The sequence below is a fragment of the Phallusia mammillata genome, chromosome 4, assembly GCF_965637545.1.
Source record: "Phallusia mammillata chromosome 4, kaPhaMamm4.hap1.1, whole genome shotgun sequence".
Lineage (NCBI taxonomy): Eukaryota > Metazoa > Chordata > Ascidiacea > Phlebobranchia > Ascidiidae > Phallusia > Phallusia mammillata.
The window spans coordinates 23,034,322-23,057,867 of record NC_137255.1 but is presented as its reverse complement, the minus strand read 5'-3'; the positions used below and the strand labels follow the sequence as shown (position 1 = coordinate 23,057,867).

Below are 23,546 nucleotides of genomic sequence, written 5' to 3'. Positions count from 1 at the left end.
ATCAATCCCTTATTTTTGGTTATAACTACGAAAACACCGAAATTGCTGTTGGTAGCAATGACCAATCTTTAATTAAAATGTAATTATGCTTATAACAAAGAAGTGAATCGTGGTCTTAAGATTGATAAAATCTGCAGTCCGTGGACTCTTTGCCACTGAAACCTGGTCCATTTTCTCGGATCAGACAAAAATGGAAATTTAAATACCGTAGACGTACGTGACTTCAAATTATAAGTCGTCTACCCAAGTTATAAATAGGCGTTATTTCAACCTTTTAGAACAACTTACTAATCCTTAATAATCTACCACTGATTTTTACGATTAGCAAGCGAATGCATTGGGCGGGTTTGCTTTTTGCAGGGGCTTGTTACCAAGTGGTACAGTCTCCCAAGTTGCAAAGAAAGGCTCTATTGTGTACGTAGAATGTTGAACTTTGCAACGAACCAAAGAATCCCCTCAGCTTCCGTTGTGAAGTGCCGCTTAGTCGACCGATATCTCTGTATATGGCCATCTAAGCCCACCCAACCCTCCATTTAAGGCAATTTTCGTGTCACGTTTCGCTGGAAAATGCATTTAAGATCCACTTTATCCAGCTCAGTAAACTATAATGTTGGTGGTCTCCAAAAATAGAACACAAAGTGTGTAGCGTTGCTTTTTTCTGGTTCGTAGCAACCTTTAGTGTGATTAATACCTTAGTCATCGTATGCAGTTTCGCCATTTTGCAATTTTTCACTTTCCTTGTGGGCGCTGCGTTTAATACTTTTTACAAAAGCTTACGAACATAATTTAGATATGCAACATAAATCCGACAACCACCTCTGTACCTCAGATTGCAACACATACAAATTTAAACACAAAATACATTTGTTTAAAATTGCCTGTCAAATTGGCTGTGTCGCAGCGCAAGGTCTAAGTTACGCTTGCTGTATTAGTGACATATATACATTACCAATTATCAAGTGAATCAATGAAAGTAGCAAATCTGCAAATAAAACGGCCGATATTTTCAAGTTTTTTCTCTACCTCTGAATGCGAGTTTCAGAGCTGTATGCGGGCTCCAAGCTGTTGTTTTAGAATAAAATGCATCGAATTAAAAACTTTGGGAATTTACTACACAAATTAGGCCGACTGTGAAAACAGACCCGAATCAAGCCCGTTTAATGTTATTTAAAGCCCGTTCGTAATTGCCCACTGGCCCCACGTTCCAACGCACGGACATGTATATGCTGCGGCGAAACGGGTGCGTGCTCATAGCCAGTCTATTATAGTGATGCTTAATAAGCTTGTCTGTATGCCAAGACACACGAAAAGTTAAAGGTGGGATTACTTGTTATCAGACAACCCCTCACAGCCACGGGTCAACTATTTCCCATTGATACAATCGCCCTGAGCGGATTTCACGATACCGGCCGCTTCGGTACCACATCAAAATCTCGTAATTCGCCATAACAGCCACCGCACGATCTTTGCTATGAATCACTGCAAATCCTATTTGGAAAAGGAAACTGATTTGTATGCGGTTCCTCTCTCTTATGATACCGTTTCCAGTAGAGTGATGACTAACAGAAGTCGATCCCAGCGATTTTGCGCACGATTACAGAAAATCCCCTGAAATCATTGGCCATCAACAATTCTTTTTCTGTCCGAAATACGACGGCCAGATTCCGTGTGTGAGTTACGGTTATACGACCCATTTTCATACTTACATATTATTCCGTGCGCATTTATCCGCTAATAAAACAAACAATGTCAAAATTACATTAGAAAAAAAATGTTCTTGTTGCGTTTTTGTCGTAAAAAAGTGCATGTACGATTTTGTGTCAAAGTATAACACTAAAAAAATAAATCACATGAAAATGCGTATATTCCACAGATAGTCGCCTACAAGTGTTTGATGTGACATTAGCATGCCTTCTCTCGTTTAAACAAGGCAGCGTATAAAACATTGACCGTAAACGTGAAAGCGAAATCACTGTTTACGAAAGTTATTACCAGCATACGTTGAGCTCCAGAAGTTTATTTATTGTATCTAATTATATTTGTTTCGTGATGCAGATTACGAAGTGATTTATGTGCTAAAACACAACGAGGCCTTTCAACGGCGAAGCTGCAACTTGCAATGTGCAGTTACGTAACCATTTGCAGAGGCTTATAGATTTAACAATAAAACAGCTGTCTAAGCGCTTGTACATGATTGTGGCGAAATTTCCACCAAATTAAGACAGATTATATTCTAATTGAACAGTATATACTGCTGCAGGAAATTTGCAAACCGGCATGCCGCGGAAAGCCCTGTATATGTTACAAGTTAAGATCAATTTTCCGCACTGATTACACTAAACAGGATTATGATGATCATTGTTCTGGGAAACTTGCTGGAGCGACCGATTTTCGCAATTGGTCTCGGACCACAAATTTTATTAACACCCAAGGCCATCTATTTGCAAACCGCTTCTACAAATAGACACTTGTAAGGTAGCAAATCACGCAACAACTATAACAACCACCTCACCCGTTCTAAAATATTTTTCGTTTACAGCTATCCCATTGTGCTTGTCTTGCACCGCACGAATCTACTGGCTTTATGTGGCACGTAAAGAGCTGTTTGTAAGGGCAAGATGCACAACATGTTCATTGTTACAAAACATGTATTATAAAATGCTAATCGAGCTATTGTACCTATCTGGTTGGTATGAGAAAAGTTGTTTCAAATAGAAAAATTATATTCACGAAAGGACTGATATTTCTAGTCAAAGCATTTATTGAAATAAGGACTTATTGTCATAGCTTGACGGAAGGAACGTTTGCGTAGCCATAAAAAAGTCGCTTTTAAAGGCAGACATACGTAGGTTTCAAACCCGAACAAATAATAATTTTACACCCATTAGAGAGGCTGCTGACTGCAAATGACGCAGACGTTTTCAGTGGCCCACGACAGTGCAAATAAAATCTATTTCTTGTCGCTGATTGTTTGTCGGTTTCCAGCTTAGGGTACGTAGGACACGCACGGTTTAGCAATATTCCCACCAAATTACGTCAAATGCAAAATTTACTGAGGGTCAGCAACCCTAAACAAATTTGCCAATCTGATTACCAAACGTTTTTTGAACCATTAACCACCGTGCGAAATTTGTGGTACGATGCGGTGTAGACTTATTAATTGTTTACTAGAAGGGAAAACTGCCAATACTCACGTAGGCACACTGCTCCATGTTGTGTAATACGGCGTATTGCTCACGATATCATTTCATCAAAACCACAGCATCGTCACAGATTAGTTGATTGGGCATGAACTGTTTCCTATTTCTCACAGCATGTTCTGAGTGCTCGACCAAACTTGCACGTACTGCACCTCAAAGGGCACTTAATGCGTTAAGCTTCATCTGTCAAATTACCTTTTTCATGAACAATTGTTTGTGATCAACAATGACAGTTGTGTGAATGCAAGTATTCTGCAGTTGAAAGGGCTTTGTGTGTAACAATCGCCACATTGTGCATGACTGCATACTTTTACGCGTACGTTAAAGTCGTTTTTTATCTTTCTGATCAGTAAATTCATAATATACCACACCCTTAGATAAACAAACATATCTTTCTAATCTTGTTTTGTTACCAGATATAAAGAGCCTAATTTTTAATTTTGAGGTTGGATTATTTTGCGTATATTCTTAATTCCCACCAAGACTACCATGTTTTAAGAGTAAAATTGTACGGTTATGGCATTTTGGCTGTCACGTATATTTTTCATATTGATCGCATAAAGTTACTATATTGGGTTGGAGTAAGTAAGCCCTCGTTTTTGGATGCAACTCAGAATTTCGTGTCACGTATATTTGTTGCCAGTAGGAAGCGCAAAGGTCAGGGAAAACAGATTACCAGTTTAGCATAGAGGCAAATAAACATATGGAAATAAAAAGGCGAAAGGCCTATTTATTGAAAACCATCTAATTAGGTATCCAAATACGAATTGGGTTGGTCTTAATTTGATGTTTATTGCACAGAAAAACGCACAAAGGATTGCTCGTTATATTGTTTTACATAGAAAATTTGTTTTTACCCAAATGTTATCAAACGTTTTGCTGAAATCACTTTAATAAACAAATATGTCACTGTTTCTATGTCATTTGTTTGTAACTGTTAAAAATCACCATTCAATATTAATTTTCTGGAATATTCAATAGATGTGTAAATTTCCACCTTCCTTGTTCTCAAACCAAAGTATACAGTTCAATAAAATTTTACAATTTCTGGATTTTCTGAAAATGTTGTTGGAAATTTTTGGAATCGTTGGACGCCAAGGAGATTTTTCCTCGTACTGGGTTCCAGAGTAATTCGTGTAATGCTTCCGCATTACGCGCTTTTCCGCGACTGGTACTTTAAGTAAATACGCATATGCGCGATGAAAGAAATTGTTTTCCAATTAAAAGCTTGCTGGGAAAGCCTACTGACTCTGGACTGCTGATTCAAGTTCCACAACGAAGTAATATTTCCCATAATGCCGTCTCACGACCCGAAAGGTCGATGCTATTCTCCACGGTGACGTATAGATAGTCCGAGGCAGTGATGATGCGAGCCTTTTTTCGTCGTTATTTTGTGGCTTTTCTTCGAATATAAAAGCCTCCTCGGCAAAGAAGTTGCCATCAAATCGGTTGCAGCGATAAAAACCTACCAGAGAAAAATCTACTATAGACCTTCGTCAGTTATTAAAAGCTACGACTAAAATGGTAAGATTTATATTAATGGTTTTATTTAGCAAACAGAAAAATGTACCTTTTCTGATTTAATGATTGTACAGTGTTTAGAAATCAGTGTGAAGCAGTTTCAAACTTTTTGATTTTTTCGTAGATGCAGCACAACAATACGATGAAACTCATTCTTCTTCTTTGCACGGCGTCCGCTGTTATTCTCTTCTGCACCCCGACAAACGCACGAACAATACGGTAAGCTACTTGATATGAATTTTTGTTCGTGTGTTTAACTTATCTAGTTACACATATCGTTTACAAAATCGTTGTTTTAATACAGTATTGAACGAAAAACGATAGACTTTCACATCTGCCAGCATATTACAAACGTATTAGTTCAGTTCGCAATTAACATTTTAACTTATTCAACAGCAAACGTCAATCGTCGCGCCATGAAAATTTCCACCGTCACCGCCGCGAGCTTGAAGCGATGTTTAACCGTCTTCAGATAATCAAGAAGCTTACCAACCCTAGCGGAGACACAAACGACAAGGTGGCAGTGCGGGTAGAACTCGATCAAGAAAATAGCGTTGGAACGCCAAGACGCCCATCCTTTCACCAAAGGCGGTATACCGACGGCCATGCGATCCACTACGCAAGCCAAGAAAGCAACCTCAGGCAACGTGTTCGCAATGGCAATTCTCATAAGAAGTCAGACGTTGCTGCTGCAAGCGCTGGAGCTGTCACATACTTGGTGCCAATCACCAGAGGACTGCAGATGCGTATTTCCTCGCAGCGGCCAATCTCTTCGGCCAACCTCCTTACGCCCAACGGAATGACGAGGCACATGAGCAACCGCATATTGGAGGAACGAGTCGGTGAACTCTGCCGTACCGTAAACGAGCGAGTTACAGCTGGTGTAAGATTGATTTGCTTTCAATCGCGCGGTTCCAAGTAAAGACCATCCCACAGGAGTTTGGTCTTTTCATCAACCTAAAATCGAGTTTTCGGTAAAAGTTATTTTTAATGCCAGAATACTTGTTTCAGAGTCTAATTTCTGTGAACTAATGCAGGTATGATGTAAGCTGAAACAAAGTTATCATATTCGCACGCTTTTATGCAGAATTTTCATTACATTGTTCTTTTGTTTTCTGTCGCCATGCTCTTCTTCCAGTTGTGCCACATGTGTCTTTTGCTGCGTATCGCCAGTTCCATATTGTTTTTCCGTCTCCAGAGATTTATTTATATTTTTTATCAGCGTTCTTGCCAAGTAACATCGTATGAACGTGGCGCTTTAAAATAAATTCACTGCACTTAAGAAATACGAGTAAATTGATTCTGGGAATCATTCCTAATGCTACTCCAACTTTCGTAGGGAACGGTGTTGCAAGTTGAATGAAATTGACCAAAATTAACAATTAGGCTTGTAATGCCTTAAAGGGAATTTTTAATCAAAAGAAATTGGACAATCTATCTATGAAAACAAATTAAAGTAATCGACAAGAAAAAATCGAAACGGTCCAAGTAGATTTTACCAAATATAGACTACTGATCTACTCGGCGTGTTTTCTTAAGAGTTAAAAGAAAATTAAAAATGTAAATTCACACTGGGCCAGGTACAACGCTTCGGCAAAATGGCGTTTAATGCAGTGAAAAGTGTAAAATAAGCTCTAGGATTGACCTACATTCCGCTTAAGCTTCTCGTGGGTTGGCTACAAAGCCCGTTTGTTTCGATAGTTTGTTGTCACCTTCCGGGCGTGCGGTAAGCATGGTTTGCTACACAACTCCTGCAACAGAAATATAGCTTTCTTTATATGCCACAATCATTAGACACAACAAACAGATTGTAATGCTCAAATCATTAGCCGTTTGTATTAAGCGTAACATTTCGACCAATCTGAAATACGTGTGGATTAAGTGAAGTGGTAAAAATATCACAAACAAAAGATTTAGCAAATCCTTTAAATGCTCAATCATTGGTTCAGGGGAGCTACATGGTCGTGCAAATCAATCTTTGACTGTATTTGAAGATCTACTTTAATTTAGGTTTGTGTAGGGTTTTTTTAAATCCAAACGTATGTTTTGAATTGCGTTTTAGCGGTAATGTTTTAGGTGTTCCGTTTGCACGTTTTGAAAGTTAACAAAACGTATTAGGAGGACCTTCAAACTGATAGCCGACGTTTTCGAATTTAAAAGTTCTGGAATTAGACAGTGCAATTTTTAATTTTGTAATCGGCAATATTAAAATTTACTTATGCAAACCTTGCAATTGCACCCTTTTCGGATAATACACTTTTCGTTCAATGGTTACCACAGTTTCGATATTAGTAAAACATCAACACCCAATTTTTCACACGAATTTGAACATGTATCCATTATCAAAAGTCGCAAGCAAAATGACTAAACCCCGCGCCTTCGGCCACCAAGCGAATCATCTGTTAACATCTGCATAAGCGACTGATAAAATGTCACTGCAAAAGCCACCCAATGCTTTTCTCGCTTGCTCTTTAGCTCTGATCGCAGTAACGATCGAAGATCAATCTCAAAGGAGGCCTTCAATGACTCGATTGTCCTTGTACCGGAAGGTGCCACGCGATAGCCCGTGCATGAACGATTGTTTATTTATTTATTATTTAGAAGCCATACCCATTTCGGCGCGCAGAAGCATTAAGCATAAAACGCACGCGATTTTCGAGAACAAAAACTGCTCTTGTGTGCTGATCGCTCGGCAATGGCAGTAGTTAATACAACGCCAGGTAGCGCTGTTTTATTCTGCCACTCTAGAGTCCATCTGGCAGCGTTTTTGTTTGAGGTTACATCTGGGATTAATTGTCTCAATCACTTAATACTCGGAACGAGTCGCAACCGTTGCACAGGGAACTAGACGGATTGTCTGCTACACTATAGGCAACCGCGGCCATTTTGTCCGAATTTGCTATTCACTTCACAGGCTCCGATTCCTCGTGTCTTATCAGATGGCGATCTCTCAACTTTGAGCTCACCGTGTTTTGTTTATAGTAAGCAGACTCACATAAGCTTAATGTCCACGGCTTATGCGGCGAATCACGAACAAGGGTCATCAAGCAAACAGATCTTAAAAGTCCAGGAAGAATTAAACGCGATTAAAAAAAAGCTTATATAACTTAAACCAAACACTGATTTAAAAAAAATCTGCATTACCTATAATCACAAGCTATCCAAACCTTTGCAGCAAACTGGTCTATACTCGTATCGAAATTTTTTCCCAAAGAATATTGAAACTCACTACTAAAGCTATAATGAAACGATTTTTAGCGGAACCATTGTTTACAGCATATCTTAAGGACACGTGTATACAGGAATTCGCGCGTATTTTAGAAGAACAGAGTTATCATCAGTTACAACGCAAATCTATAACAAGGAAATATCATTTTTAAATCTAATGAAGAAAACTTTTATTTTGTGGCTGTTTAGATAATATAATGCACTTTAGTTGGGTATACCGTTGATGGCATATTTTTATGTTCCTATTTTAAAATGAGGTTTGGTCGTAAAGTTATATTTAGGGTAAATTTCAGTCTCTCTTGCACCACCTAACGTATTTTGGAAATAAAACTTTTGGTAAAAATTCTCATGCAAATTATATGTGCAACAAATTAATAGCTCTTAGAAGAAATCGAGCGAGTAAATTGAAAAGGCAAATTTATTGTTTATGCCCATGTGGTTGTTTATTTTCAAACCTTGCTCTCAAAATTGCCATAAAAGCTCTGCAACTGATTGTACGTGATTGCTTATGTGTTTGGCAATAAATTAAGGCAGTAATAAAATGATTATCAGTCTCAATCTTTGATACTTCATGTGGTATCCGGCCCATCCCAAACGTTGCCACAATGCCGCCAGGCAAGATCTTAGTTAACCAATAAAGGTGTGTTATCAATCTAATCTGGCCCCACTGCGATATTCTGATAAACACATTCCAGCAAATAGGATGTACGTCATAACATTCCACTAAAAATGGAGAAGTGCCATAATTTTGTGGCAAAAATGCACCACAGGCCCTTTCTTCTGCTCTTTAATGTACAGAGAGTGTGTTGTTTTAACGTGACACTGATATCAATTGTCTAAACAGCAGCTTTATTACTTTGCAAGGCGTTTCAATTTGCTCTAAACGTGCAGGATTAAAAAACATATTCTAGGAGGGTATCGTCGACCTTTCACGGATCTGTGTGACCCCAAACAATTGCCGCCTTGAAGGAACCGCGATTTTGCTTTTCTCCGGATAATTTTCGCACTTTGAGGGCAATTGAATTGACCAAGCAATGTTAAGTGTGATGAAGTTCATGCAGTTATTTAATTTTGGAGGCATTGGTTCCATCAAATTACACACTCGAGGACCATAAAGCAGTGTTTTTCATCTGGTTTAGATGCGCCAATAAGACCCCCGCTCTCCCTCGAAAGAACAATGTAGGCCAGGGATGTCCAAACTTTTTTTGATGGGGGCCAATTTGTACCAGGTGAAGATGCCCGCTGGCCAACGTTTTTTCGGAATCAGAGCGCAAATATACGGGATTTAAGGAAATTGTGGGATTTAGTTCCATGGAAAGCTTTTGCTTGAAGTGGCAAGTCGCCAAAACCCCACAACGTAATCCAAACTATGACGTTACATACGCAACAGAATTTGAAAAAAAAACAGCCGCGGGCCAAGTGAAATGCCGCCGGGGCCGCATTTGGCCCGCGGGCCGCACTTTGGACACCCCTGCTGTAGGCTGACATAGAGTTTAAGTAGCTTAGGGGTAGGCTTTTTTGCCAGGCTCGGGCTTGAGTTTTAATAAAAAAGGGCTTGATTCCGGCCTGACTTTACAACCGGCATTATTTTTGTCCTATTTTCACCTATACGGTTGGGCTTGATTTTGTTTCTTTCAATCGGGTTTGGGGCCCGCTTGCAATGATCTGCTGTGATAAGTTGCGAAGGGGCAGCGACAAATGTGAAAAACTTTTCCAAACATCGGCGTTTTCGTCAAATTTCGATCACTGAGGTTTGCAGGTGATACTTAATTGTTTTATACACAGACACATACAGACTTTGACCAAAGACACACCAAACTCCAAATTTTGGAAAAACTTTTGCGCCGATAGCGGATGTAGCCTAATATTTTAAATTAGCAAACCTTGTTTGTTAAGATATTGTACTAAATAGACATCAAATCTACCCAACACGACAATTATATTAATTTGAGATTTTATACAATTCAAAGGTTATTAAAAAAATATTTGTTACCGTATTTATTGCAAATTTGCGTCATAACGAATATATAAATCCGCTAGTAGCGTTAGTGAACTACTCAAGTGCACTAGGAAGGTGAAATTTTAAGTTCTGTTGAAGTTGCCTGTAATTTTTCACGATATTTTTGGTAAGTGGTTGTTATTTTAATAAAAAGCCATTGCAATGTACTCAAGATATTGCCTCATGAACTACCAATAATTTAACATGCTATTAGAATTCGAGAAATATGTTTCAAATTTGCCACAAGCTGTTTATGTCACAAACGCAAAATCATAAGTTTGCAAGTCATTTTGATTACGTTTTTTAATTATTGTTTATTTACTCGCAGAATTTCGCAGTTTGACTGAACAAGATGGCAGGTGGTGACGTAGAACCCCCATTTAAACTGACAGGATTTTCGAAATATTTCAATTCCTACACTTTACAGGGAAGATTTAATGTAAGTAATTTTGGAAATCTTTTTTGAAGGGATGTTATATTTTTTTAACTGTACTTTAGTGAAGTTTAGGTCATATATACGTATATGGCCAGCTTATAAATGTACCTTTTTGTGGATATTGCATGTTTAGAATAAATGCAGCATATTTACTGTTGGTTTTTGACACATAATAAGGACTTAGGTAAAGATCCACCATATTATCAAACCCAAATTTATTGTTCCTTTAGTGCTTAAAATCTTAAGATTTGATCAATAGCAAGGTAATGAGTACTATAAAATTATTATATTCCTTATAAAAAGGGAATGCTTTGCGTCACTTGATTTTTACCTATTCTGATGTTTATGTCTTAGTAACTTAAGTATTATTTATTACTTTGTTTGTTTGCCATTATAGACAAATTTAGATTGCAGCAAGCATTATTTGTTTGTTTAGACGTACATCCTCATGTGCATGTGGTTAATGCCACTCCATGCAAGATGGCCCTCTTAGTCATTGTGCTAACTCAGTGCTACACATCATATCTATATCCGAAAAACTGTTATTTAAATCTGCAAGAAAGATAATAGATGCATTGTTCTATCCAATAGAAGTTGGATGCTCAAATACATCAATTGTTGATGTATATATCATAATTTATGCTTAATACTCAAATTGTGACAAAAGATTGCACAACACCAACATATGTCAGCTTATCATTCACCTTTTTACAGATATACAAGACCACAATTGCAAATTCTCAAATTTAGCGTTTTTTATGTGGTTGGCACCAAAAAAGGGCGATGCAAGATACATTTACACACACTATTCACATAAATATAGCTGAATATATTTGTAAAAAATTTGTTCTGTATGTTTGTAGCTGTATATTAGTTTGAATTATTATTTTTGTTAGTAGCTCACATGCAGGGGTGGGATTCAAATTTTTGTCAGCCGGTTCTATCACAAAAGTTATATTTTTCAGCTGGTTTTGTTACAAAAGTCTATTGACAGTAACCAATAATGCTAACCGATTCAGTGATCTCATAAAATTTTGTGAGATGTTTCTATAGAACCGGTGTGAATCGACTGAATCCCACCACTGCTCGCATGCTGAAAAGTGTTAGCAACCAGGGACAAAATTTGCATGTAAAATGTCCAACCAATGCCTGGTTTGTAATACTTAAACAGAAATTGAGTTTCACTTTGTCCCAAAAAATCTGTTTTTCAGTGTGTTGTCGCATCCATTGGAATCGGTGCACTCGGAATTTTGTATTTCACTCGAGGTGGCAAGAAGGCAGTAAAAGATGTAAAACAATGAACAAAACTACAATGTTTTATTTATTTTGGTTTCACTATTAAAATGAAGGATTGACTTGACTATTGTTTTGACTGTCAGTATTGGTGATACTCTACTTAGTACTTACCCACTTGAAAACTCTGAAGTCATTCTTGCAATATGCTTCACTTCCAAAGACATAGAGTAAGGCATAAGGCACTAGACTTTTTTATAATACTACAGAAAAAATTGTCTTGTGCACAACTATATTTGAAAGAAAACTAATTTCTTAAAAGTATTTGTACAAATGTAATGGCGACAAAGCAGCTGTGTTTTTTTTTGTAGCCGACTCTTCGTATCGTATTGAATAATATTAGGTACAATATATTATTTGTTGAATTAAAATCTTGATCAGGTTTTGCAAATGGGACACGAATCAGTTCCGGTTCGGGACCAACACCAAACAAAAAATAGGGTTTAACTCCGGTTCGGGTTTTAAGAAAATCGTAATTAGCGGTTCGGGTTCGGGTTTAATAAAATTAACCGCTCAAGCCGGTTTGCGGGTTCGGGTTCAGTTCCGGTTCGACTCCCTGCATAGGAATACCAACAATGGTTTCTTGAAGACCAATTAATGTTCTATGTACGTTAATGGTACGTATGATGATGGTATGGCTACGACAAATTTTAAAATCTTCCTACCCGTACAAAACGGTTTACAAAAGAACGAGAAGCATCAAAAAGATTCTTGGTGTGGAAAGATTCTTGCAGCCTGTTGGACGAGTAATAAAAAATTAAACATCTTTATCAATTTCAACATTGTGGAATCCACAATCCAACATACAAACTCAAAGAACAAATACTTTCTTGTCATTGGACCGTGCATGATCGCTGGCGAAAGTTTTTTCAATGGGGCAAATCTTTTAGAATTTTTGCATTGTGTTGATTAGATTTACATATTATTGAAAAGTAGCCTACATTTTTTCTAATGGGTGATAGGTTTCCGTATTTTCCCTGGACATTGGCGCCCACGGGACCAATGCATACATTTGAATGGCATGAAAGCCAGCTCTTTGGCGATTTAGTGGTAACATATTTCGTAACTGTTGTTTGTTGACAACGTTCAAACACCGGTAACTTCGAATGTTTCGCAAGTTTGGCGGTTGGTTAAAATGATTTTGTTAACTAGTTGACTGTTCAACTCGGAAAACAATGTAATATATAGGTGTGATTGTGTCAAATGAGTTTTAGCTTGTATTTTTAAAACTATGTTTCTGGTAATTGAGGTTAAAAGAAGAATACTTCACTGTTATATGTTATGCAAACGTAGTTTTGTAGCAGAAACATTCACGAAATTGTGTTTACTGTCTTCACTTCTTGCCAATCACAGTTATCAGTTGTTTCAACTGTTAAACACAAAATAACTACGTTTGGTTCTAAAGCTTAATTACTTTTTACCAATTTGTTTAGTGCTTTTTTTATAACTATAAGCTGTGCTCGTTTCAGACTAGCTGTTCTGTACTATAATTGTTCTCAATATTTAGATTTTATATATAACTGAAAGTCAAAGTAAAACTAGTTTTATGGAGCATGTTTATTGCTGTTTTGTGCTTTGTAAGAACAAAGTATATATTTGTCATCATGGAAGGCATTTTGAAAACACATTGAAACACGTGCAATTTGTAATATAACTGCTGTTAGAAAAATAGTTTGTATAAAATACAAATATTTAAACAAAACCTGTTAAATTTGAATGTAAATTTGGTGCTACCTGCTAGTCTGATGATAGAAATACTGACCTTAGGTGATGTTATTTAGTATTTCAATGAAACATTGACATGGCTGTTCATTTTAGTGCCTATACTCTCATAACCTTTTGCACCTAACATACAGCTTTGACTGTTTGTAGCTTGGTAAACCCCAAATTCAAAAATTTGGTGTGATTTTTTTTGTGATACTCTCTGCAAAATGTTTCTACTTAAACAAAGAATAACTTAATAATGTGATAACCTTACACCAAAATGGTTCAATGTAATTTTGATGTATTTACAGTGCAGATATTCGCCTTATAGTCACCCTTATAATTTATTTTATTCATTTGTGTCAACTCTTTATTTTGAAACAATGTCAAGGAATGGAGGTATTGGAGATGCAAAGGTATTTTGTTGTAGAAAAATGTAAAATGTTGTTGATTTGTACAAATTGATACATACACAAAACTAAACAAATCCGAAAATTGACATGTTCTCTCTTTTTTTAAGATTTTGCAACGAAGGATTCCTTCTACTGCAAAGTACACTTCAGTCTCTGCAAGAGTGGACACAGGTACATACTTTTCCCCCCTAATTTTGCATTATCCTGAAAATACCATTCACCATGTACCACTGATCAAATTGTTTTAATTCAGGTTCCAGCATAACAAAGCATTTAAAACGAATTGAAGACATACAAACAAGTAAGAAATCTTTGATTACATTATTGCTCTTAAACCACACCAAAATTGTACACTGTTTCATGTGGATAAAACAGGCTACTAATAGTTTATGTAAGGCACACAAGATGTTTTGTAGATTTTACTTTTATTACCACCTTATTTTGTGATGTTTCTTCTGATTTGAAATATCAATAATCTTCATTCATTTTTGTGCACAAACAAATATATTATTTGAATGGACTTTTTTCTTAGTTGGATTAAAAGCCTTGTTCACATGTTAAAGTTTGAACAACGGGAGTAGTTTTAGCCTGTTTTGTGGGCACAAAAGCACTATTGTCCAGAAATATAAATCTGTATTATTGGTGTATGTGCTCAAGAAATACAATAGAACGCCCTAACTGTCAAAAGTCATTCATACCCACCATTGTTCAGGTTCAGTGTTATGATAAGTGGATAAGCAACAAATGAGTTAACCAAACTAGATTCTTTCCATATCTTAAAATGGAACATTGACTTGTGTTGTGTGATAAGAAGCCAGTGCATTGTACAGACCACAAAAATGCCTGTTTAGACCTTAGTTTGAGTAGCAACTAAATCCATAACAAACTATGCATTATAGATTTGAGACTAGATTGTGATAATATGTATATGAATTGCTGAAGTTTAAATTTCTGTCTGAGCAAAGTTATTATGTCAACGTCAAGGCAATTGAAACCACTTAATGCTCACTTGAGTTTTTAATGATTAGAGATTTCAAGTTTAAAAATCAATTTCTGTTACATCATGTTGAAAAGTTTATTGGAATATTTGTTTATGACTGATGAAACAGTTCAGTTTACTAAGCTCACATAGCAAGGCTCCATTTGCAAGATAGTTTGTGTCCAAAATGTATTATACTTCTGGACAAATTTGTTTTTGTATGTATTATGTCATACAATGTAACGCTGATAACTGCAATACCATCAATAGATGTAGTTTTTAAACAACTGTATTAGACAGCATATTTGGATTTCAAAAGCCATTGTAAAGCATATTTAATGCCTCTGACATAGTGCAGGATTAAGTAAGATCATTTTAAAGATTACATGGACTTTAGCCTGTCTAGCCATACAAAGGTGTAGTTTCTTAATTTGATAAATTATTGATTAAAGCTTGGTATATTGTTTGGTATTAAATATAAGGATGGCAAATACAAACTTCTCTTCGAATGAGCTGCTACGCGTAAACTGGACTGACCGCAGTGGTATGTTAATGTTACAAACTGTTTGTGAACATGAACGTACAGATAATAGCTGTGGTTTAGAATTCCAAGTAACGCAATTATGTAAAGGAGAATTGCATAACAAACTGAAACTTTAACTACAAAAACATACAGTTTTGAAGGATTTGATTTTGAAAATTTATTATGTTTTTTTTTACCATTTCTATTTTAATTTTGTCATGTATGGAATAGCAAAAGGTAAACCTGTTTTATTTTACAGATTACAGATACAAAAAAGATGAACTGTTTAAGAGAATGAAAGCAACAACCCTGGCACAACTTGTAAGTTTTCTTTGCATGATATTTACTTTCATTACCTTTGTAAATTATTTTTTGTATGTTTGCCAAAAAAACAACCCCAAAACAATGGGAATTTTTAAAACATATCATATGAGTGGTGTTCCATTCAGAAAAGATTAAAAAATTCAAATTTAACTTTCGCTATTCCCAACTTGCATCTCTTACAAATTGGCTGCTCCAGTCAACCAAGAAGCAACGGTTTGTCCTCGAATGATACCTTGAAACATGATCCATCTTCAAAACCCACTTACTCGCTTGATTAGCTTGTCGACAAGCTTTCAAGTAGTCCATGTTTCTACCCATTTGTATTGTTTCCTTGGGCCCATTATCTCAAAACCTATTTCGGTTCATGTCTGGCATTGTGTGATATTCCTAATGGCTATGTGCGTATTTTGGAGTTTGTCTGTTGCACAGTTGTTATGTATGCAATGCTAATTGATTTTGGGGTTCACATTTCAATTTTCGTCTGTTGGTTATTGCACAAAAAGGTTGGCGGTGGGTCATACAGTATGAAAATCAATAGCAGACACCTGTTCTATACATTTTCCTTTAATACAACTTGGTCAGCCTTTTTTTGACAGTACTGTACTATGTCATATATATATATATATATACATTTTAAAATTATCCAACTGCAAAAATTAAATTGTACAAAAAACAATTTGTGTATTTAGTGAAGGAATGCAACTAATTGCAGATCAAAAGTTTGTAAGTCCCGATAACACTTGGTGAATTAGCATGCAATCATTACTTTATCAAATACATTAGTTAGTGATTGGGATTTAAATTTTAACCATGAAAACAGATTGCATGTCAGGGTTGCAAGTTTAAAGCATGTTTGGTAAAAGAAATTTCCTTTCTCTTTTATTGCAAATTTTTCCCTACATACGCAATAAAATTTATGTAAGCTAACAAATTTCGGTGTACACACCAAATCGATAAGCAAAAAACCTAAATCTATAAACCGGTTAGCAGTGCTGCGCGAGCAAGTACCAGTTTTAGCCATTTCGCACTTCTATAAACAGAGACTGTATGTCGTCCAGCTCAGAAATGCCAAGTGTGTGTAAGTGGACAGCTAAGCAGGATGTAAACTCACCCCAAACACAATAACAAGTTTGATTTCGAACCTCCACACTTGAGACCTGTTGGTCATGTGAGCAAGTGGCCTGAAATTGCCATAAACTCGATCAGTTAAACCCTCTCCATAACACTCAGGAGCCTACCTTCTGGCTTTTTGCCTGGTTTATTTAAGCATTTTAGTTGAAAAAATATTCTGTTTTAATGAGTCCCGGTTTGTTTATTTAATGTTTTGTAACTTTTAATGTTTTTTTGCATAATTAATTGTACTAAGTCTAATTAAAACTAAAATTTCCATTAGTAGCATGAAACACAGTCATCCTGTAATTCTGAATTCAAACATTTTAACCAAACTGCTGTTTTCAAAATGGTAGTAAAGCAAGTCAAGTCACTTTTTCAAAGTTGTATTTATTGTTGCATAGCACATTTTTTTTCGCACTTTGCATTGTGGAGGGTGGAGTTATAACTTACTGCTATTACTTTGTGCTTGGTGTAACCTGTCTTCATTTTCAGGTGCTACAAGTTGCAAACATTTCAATGCAAGACGAGGCTTCAGAGGCAGATTTAGGTAATAAATACTGCATTTAAAAATGTTTTTAGAGCATTGGTTCCCAACCGGGAAGGCAAGTTTATGTGTATTTACTGTAAATTTTACATGTGGTTGTAATTAGATGCTTTAGCTCTGCGAATGTAACCTGTGAAGTTGATAAAAGACCAAATTTTAAATGATCTTTATATGGTTTAGCATCTACTATATATATATAGTGGGGAGGAAAAACAATGTTTTAATTTGGGGAATTTGTTAATAAAGAATGGGAACCACTGTATCACAGTATATAATTGGGTTGTTGAGTTTGTATCACTTGGTGAATTATGATGTGTTGACAACTTTTTACAAAATATTTTGAGTGAAAAACTTTTGTTGCAACTGGTATTTGTGTTAAATATCTAGCTTCTGCAAGGTCGATGGCCTCATCAGTAACGCTTATTGACGAAATGAATGACCACACAAGCAATAGATCAACTAGTCCCGGAGGCTCAACATTGAAAAATGGATTTGATGGAGAGGAAGAAAAATCTCCAAGATCGTCCCTGCAAAGGTACATTTAAAGTGCTAGTTTTAAATGCAGAAATTTTTAAAGAAGCATGATACATTCCCTCATTGTTTTCCCAAGCTATTAAATAGTAGCTTTTGATTTTTGCAAATTGTAGAACTTAAAAAAGGAAGCTAAAGATTCACCATTTTATGTTCCATTAGGTTCTCCTGTATTTCCACATTGATCGATTATCCATTTTTGCAGTGTGACACTAAGTTTGAAAACAAAACAATAATTAAGTAGAAAAAAATGTGTTGTTTCTAGTTATACTATATTTCCAGAAAATTTGCCCTGGCAATGACAGCTGCAAATGTCAAAACGTTATGTTGTTCTTACACAAATATGGCTTTTATTTTTCATTGTGTACCCAAGAACCAATGATGCATTATACATGGCTATATCCTATTAGGATCCCTTGATATACATATTAGGCAACATATTGATATTTACAGTGTTATTCGTGGTATGGGTGAAGTGGACATGGTGGACAGCACCCGACCGAAACCGATTCGACCTGAAACCCCATATTTGCAACGTCCCTACACTGACTGTCCCTATCTATTACTCGATGTTCGCGATTCAGATGATTTCAATGCTTGCCACATTGTAGGAGGTAAGCTACCTGGTGCAGAAAATGTTGGTGGATCAATCGAAACAGGTTTAATGTAGGATGCTTATAATCTGGTTATTGTATTAGAGTACAAGGCTAGATTAAATAATCCATCTCATATATATGCATGCTAATACAAATTTGGTTGTAAAGCCTTAAATTCGCATTTGAAATAAGACATTAAGAACACAGCGGGTTCGTAATTCAATGACCTTTCAGCCACTGCCGTGCAGTAAAATGAATAATGATTTTTGATGATCAACTAAAAAATAATAAAAAACCCACAGTGTGGTGGTAAATGCTTGGTGACCGACTGATTCGGAGTGGCGCCTTCAGTTGGCCTGGCGTACTGTGATTTACGTTATACAATGTTCCTCTTTTGGGCTAAAAATGCATATCCTTTATTCTTATTGGTCAGTCTTCATGAGTTGATACGCTTATGTACGTGTGTAAAGTTTATGTAAAGCTGGCAGTGGTTAGCGGTTGTAGATAGTCCAACAGTTGTCACTTTCCAATACAACAGATGTAACACCAAAACGGACCTACATTGTATTTACATTCCCGCCTTAGGAAAACAAACAGCCACAATACCTGGGATATTTGCAAATCCAACCTACGTAAGCCAACAAATATAAAATCGCTTCACTACCAGCTTCAGTCGTATTAATTTGCTCATACATTGCCAGGCCATATATGATTTGCTATACAGTGTCAATACAATGACGTTTCGTACGGTTTAGGTGACTGTCGCCATAGTAACGCGTGTCAAAGGCGGATTTGCTATTGTTGCGTTGGGGGGCGTGTCGCTATAGTGGAGTATAGGTTGATTTTAGCCATACTAGAAATGCTGAATCCGTAATAGTGCTATAGCTTACAGAATTCAATCTATACAAAGATCAATACCTTAAACCAGCAGTGTAAGGCTTGGATATTTCGGTTTGGGTTTATTTTTTAATAAAACGGATCTATTTCGGGCATAACTTTTCTCTCGGTCACGTTTGTGTTAACTTCACCAATTTTCGGGCCCATAACCCGGACTCAGTTTTTTAAAAACAAACAAACAAACAAACGGTTTCGGGATTGTACTTTGAAGCCCGCTTATAACCGTGGCCTTACAACGTTGTATATGTCGAAAAGTTGCACACTTTCGAACATGATATGCGCAGTGTAGTTTTGTTATGTGTGTAGACTTCATTTGCGGCAGATTTATTAACGTCCCTTATCACTTTTATGTATGCGTACAGTTTCACCGACACGGTGTGTTATGCTTGCTTGTCGATACTAATGATGCTTGCTAAGACGAAATATAAAAAATCTAAATCTAAAGGTCGAATGACTTAATTTTTTTTTGAAATTATGTTGCTATATATATATCAATGTTGATGTGATTGAGCCAGATTACTTGTTTAGTGGCTAAATTCCTGTTTTGTTTCAGCAAAGAACTTTCCGATCGCCATGTTGTCCCGCACCATGAACAACTTCTCCCGAGAAATCCTCGACTATGTATCCTTTTCTAACCACATATTAACACGATTGTCAAAATATGCCTTATGGATTTCTTTTCTTGCTCGTGTGTCCCACTGGACCTCATACTTAATATTTATCAGTGCCACAAACAACTTTTTTTGGGTTGGGGGCACAAGTCACGTCGAAATTTGAGGGAAACATTAAAATGGTCATGATATGGTGCAAGATTGTGTAAAACAATAAACACTAATAAGCTGCAAACAGTACACACTGTTTCGACCTATGAGGTCTTATTAGTGCAGCTGGCGACAATTCATAGGCGGTATTGGCTAGTGATACCATGATGAGATACGTCGAAACGGTGTGCACTGTTTGCGGCTTATTGTTTATTGGCTCATATGCTTTTGCAGTAACCGTTGTCACCAACTTTTGAAAAGTTTTCTAATACTAAGATACGTGTAGGCGTATATTTTCTATTTTTTCAAAAGTTGCTCGTGGATTTTGTTAATTTAAACATTTGTTTGTTTATTTAAAACCCAACCAAGTGGCAGTAAGCTTGTGCATCTTGGTAATAATATGAACATAAACCACCCATGACCTACAAAATTGTATTTATTAACGTACAATACAAAACATGTGATTTTTTTCTTAACCCGATCTTGACGAACACAGAAAAATTCCCCTGGTCGTATTATCATCCTGTATGATGAAGACGAGCGTCTTTCCACGGTTTGTGCCACAACAATGGTTGAACGGGGTTTCGACAACATTTTTATTCTTTCTGGAGGTGAGACTTTTATGTGTCTTTTACTGCCACAGTACAATAACAACGCGTGTTTGGTAAAAACTTTCTGTATACCTCATTCAATTTGTGTTTTTCGTTGAGCAATGTAATGAACGTAATATGGATCCGCTATAATGGCATCCTTAGTTCTAAACAAGAAATGGGAATGTTTAAGAAGTCAAGTAACAGTCGATCTAAAAGCCTTTTCCGATTTAAATAATACACAAAAGTTAAGAATTTTAATTTTTCTAAGACAAATTGTTTTCATTGCACGAAATTAACTTCCACTAACGTATATTACTCAACTTCAAACAATTGTTTTCTGTTTTAGGTTTAAAGATTCTTGCTCAAAACATTCCCGAAGGTATCGTAACAGGGGCTTACCCGGCCAGCTGTCCGGCACCGCGGGCAAAACCGCGTCGATCCAAAGTCCTCAAATCCCCGCTTTACTCCGGACCACCAGCGGATATGCGCAAACACAGATTCTCCGCTGAAGACCTGGATAAAATTTCCCACTACCTAGACGAGAGTTTGGTTCCACAAGACACAGGAAGTAAGAAATTTCCTCTTTAAAGTTACTAAAGTTTCAGCTCCAATTGACCTTTGTGTTTTACGAAGTGACGCAGCTTTTATTTTAAAGAAAACCTCATTTTTGTTCACATTTATCATTATCACAGATATGCAAGAGCGCATTTGGTCTCGAAGGAAATTTTGTTTGGCAGATAATACTGTTTAAAAACGTTGATAAATGTTGTTCAGTTCAGAGAACATGGAAGTACTTGGTTCAAATTAGTGATGGGACGATACCAGGCTTTGAAGCGAGTACCGATACCGAGTACGAGTACCACATGTATATACCTTCGATACCGAGTACGATTACCGAGTACTTAAGTACAGTGTTGTACTTAGTTGTACATCACCTGCTAATTTATCTGCCATGGCCGGCGTACAGGCGTGCACACACACATGCAGATAAAAGTAATCTCCATACGATAGCGAAAACAATACCTAACCTGGCGGAACTTTTTCCCAAATTTGTGCTGTCCGAAGCATATATTAGCACAAAGTTTTCAGTGTTCTTATAGCGTAAATCGGCCTTCGGTACTCGCACGTTGGTATCGAAAACTGAGACAAAATATTTCGATACCGAGTACGAGTATCGATACCACTGAAATCGTTCGATACCAATGATACCGAGTACCGAGTACCGGGTACCCGTCCCATCACTAGTTCAAATCCCACCACTGGCTAGATTTCCTCGTATTACTCCTGCATGTACCAATGATTTTCTCATGGAATAAACATAAAACGCCAAGGCCTTTATGTTAACATTCGGCACTACACAAAGTGGGGATTTGCAGATCAACTAGATCACATTAGACTCCTCTTTTGTAGTTCACGTTTCCCCGTTTATCAGCCTAGTCTGTAATACATTGGATGGATACTTCTTTCTTTGTATACGGCGTTGTGTAAAATCTATTCACAACATTAACTAGAATCTGCTAACCCAGTGGTCAGCAACCACCGGGCCGCGGTCTGGTGCCGGTCCGTGAGAGGTTCGTTACCGGGCCGCATAAACCTAAAAAAAACTAAAAAAAACAATTTCTAACAACTGTAGCTAGTCTTCAGTGCTTAACATATGTGTTTTTTAAAGACCGGTTCATAATAGAAATTTCAGTTTCAAACCGGTCCGCAGTGCAAAAATGGTTTCAAGACCGACATTCAAGCTTATGTTTCCTATACCAGGTCGACTGAGCCGTCAAACTAACAACTCCACACGTCAATCAAGTGTCGCAAGTAAAGCTTCGTCGACGACATCAAGCATGGTGGGCGGTAGGAGGGCGTGGAGGTGAATCCCCCTTTTCACCGTTACTTGTCATCCACTGTGCTTTTCATCGCGAGTTCTTTGCCTTGTAACGATTTTTTACATGACCTCTCAAAATCCGAACATTCACGGTCAAGTTCGGACTCCTTCGCGCCTCTAGCGGTAAATGCACCTCGCTCAGTTTTATAGGTCCGGGTTTTCCTGACGCGGCGTTTAAATGGGATTTTCAAAGTGCCTATGTGACCAGTAAAAACTAGGCTTACTTATCATATCATTATGTACAGATTATTTCAATCCAGTTTAAGGATTTTTCTCACGAAACTTGAATGTTTTGCAATACTTCAATAAACCCGCTTTGCATGTATGTCTAAAGGAACTTTTACCAATGACATACCAAAAAGCATTTTGCGCAAATTTTACTCAACATTTTCTTTGAAGGTCTTACATAAATTACAGTTTGTTTTTGATTTGAATATCTTGCAAATCTACCCTGGTTGTAAACGCCCAGGCTGTGCAAACCCGAACATTTTCAGCAATTTTTTTAGTGTTTATGACTTTTATACTGTGTCCTTGTTATTTCGTCTCCTGTCGTCACATGACAACTATTTCATCTCTTCAAGTTTAGCCCGAACATTTCGAGTTTTTCGTCGTTTTCTGTATTTTCCGAGACTTAAGCCCCCTCCCGACGTGTTTTTATTGCGTTGTAGATTTTGTAATTTTTGTTTTTTTTGGTAATACAGAGATTTTACGCTTCTGTATGTAAAGTCTCTTGAATTTTTTTAAAACTTAACAGTTAGTCACAGCAAAACATCAATTTAGTTGGGTAATTTTTTCTGTAGGTTACTTGTAGCAATGCTGCTATCCTAAAACATACGTGTGTGACGTCATACCCACAAAAATTTTGTGTGACGTCATTGTAGGAAAGTATCGCAGGCTTGTGACGTCATAGAAGGAACGTTGCATTATTGTGACGTAAATAGTTTTTAAACTATCAGGCAAGCAAGAACAGTAATATTTAGGCTTGTGACGTCATAGAAACGCACACTTCAAC

At 36.9% G+C, this 23,546-nt stretch overlaps 2 protein-coding genes and 1 long non-coding RNA gene across 3 annotated transcripts; 2 read left to right on the top strand and 1 right to left on the bottom strand.

Annotated features, from left to right (window-relative positions):
* Positions 1–4,606: 4,606 nt before the first annotated feature.
* On the bottom strand, positions 4,607–7,214 carry LOC145225282 (uncharacterized). Its single transcript, XR_013859843.1, has 5 exons — positions 6,948–7,214; positions 6,371–6,472; positions 5,821–5,977; positions 4,771–5,678; positions 4,607–4,665 (listed from the first exon to the last, which is right to left on the bottom strand). It is a non-coding gene; the product is annotated as an uncharacterized LOC145225282 (long non-coding RNA).
* Positions 4,613–6,003, top strand: LOC145225281 (uncharacterized). The gene is made up of 3 exons (XM_080091974.1): positions 4,613–4,724; positions 4,846–4,940; positions 5,118–6,003. The coding sequence occupies exons 1-3, from the start codon at positions 4,722–4,724 to the stop codon at positions 5,641–5,643; spliced, it is 624 nt and encodes a 207-aa protein (XP_079948100.1). The 5' UTR covers positions 4,613–4,721; the 3' UTR covers positions 5,644–6,003.
* A 6,459-nt stretch (positions 7,215–13,673) lies between the features above and the next one.
* Positions 13,674–23,253, top strand: LOC145224333 (centrosomal protein of 41 kDa A-like). The gene is made up of 11 exons (XM_080090806.1): positions 13,674–13,797; positions 13,902–13,965; positions 14,048–14,095; positions 15,556–15,617; positions 17,226–17,280; positions 17,665–17,812; positions 18,262–18,422; positions 19,855–19,922; positions 20,559–20,673; positions 21,002–21,223; positions 22,417–23,253. The coding sequence occupies exons 1-11, from the start codon at positions 13,681–13,683 to the stop codon at positions 22,521–22,523; spliced, it is 1,167 nt and encodes a 388-aa protein (XP_079946932.1). The 5' UTR covers positions 13,674–13,680; the 3' UTR covers positions 22,524–23,253.
* Positions 23,254–23,546: the final 293 nt, after the last annotated feature.

Excerpts from the sequence above, each read along its gene's own strand:
- LOC145225281 (XM_080091974.1), top strand. Across the intron at positions 4,941-5,117 it reads ACAAACGCACGAACAATACG|CAAACGTCAATCGTCGCGCC; the intron begins GTAAGCTACTTG and ends CTTATTCAACAG.
- LOC145224333 (XM_080090806.1), top strand. The coding sequence starts at position 13,681 with ATGTATTTACAGTGCAGATATTCGCCTTATAGTCACCCTTATAATTTA. Across the intron at positions 17,813-18,261 it reads CCAAGATCGTCCCTGCAAAG|TGTTATTCGTGGTATGGGTG; the intron begins GTACATTTAAAG and ends TGATATTTACAG. Across the intron at positions 21,224-22,416 it reads GGTTCCACAAGACACAGGAA|GTCGACTGAGCCGTCAAACT; the intron begins GTAAGAAATTTC and ends TTCCTATACCAG.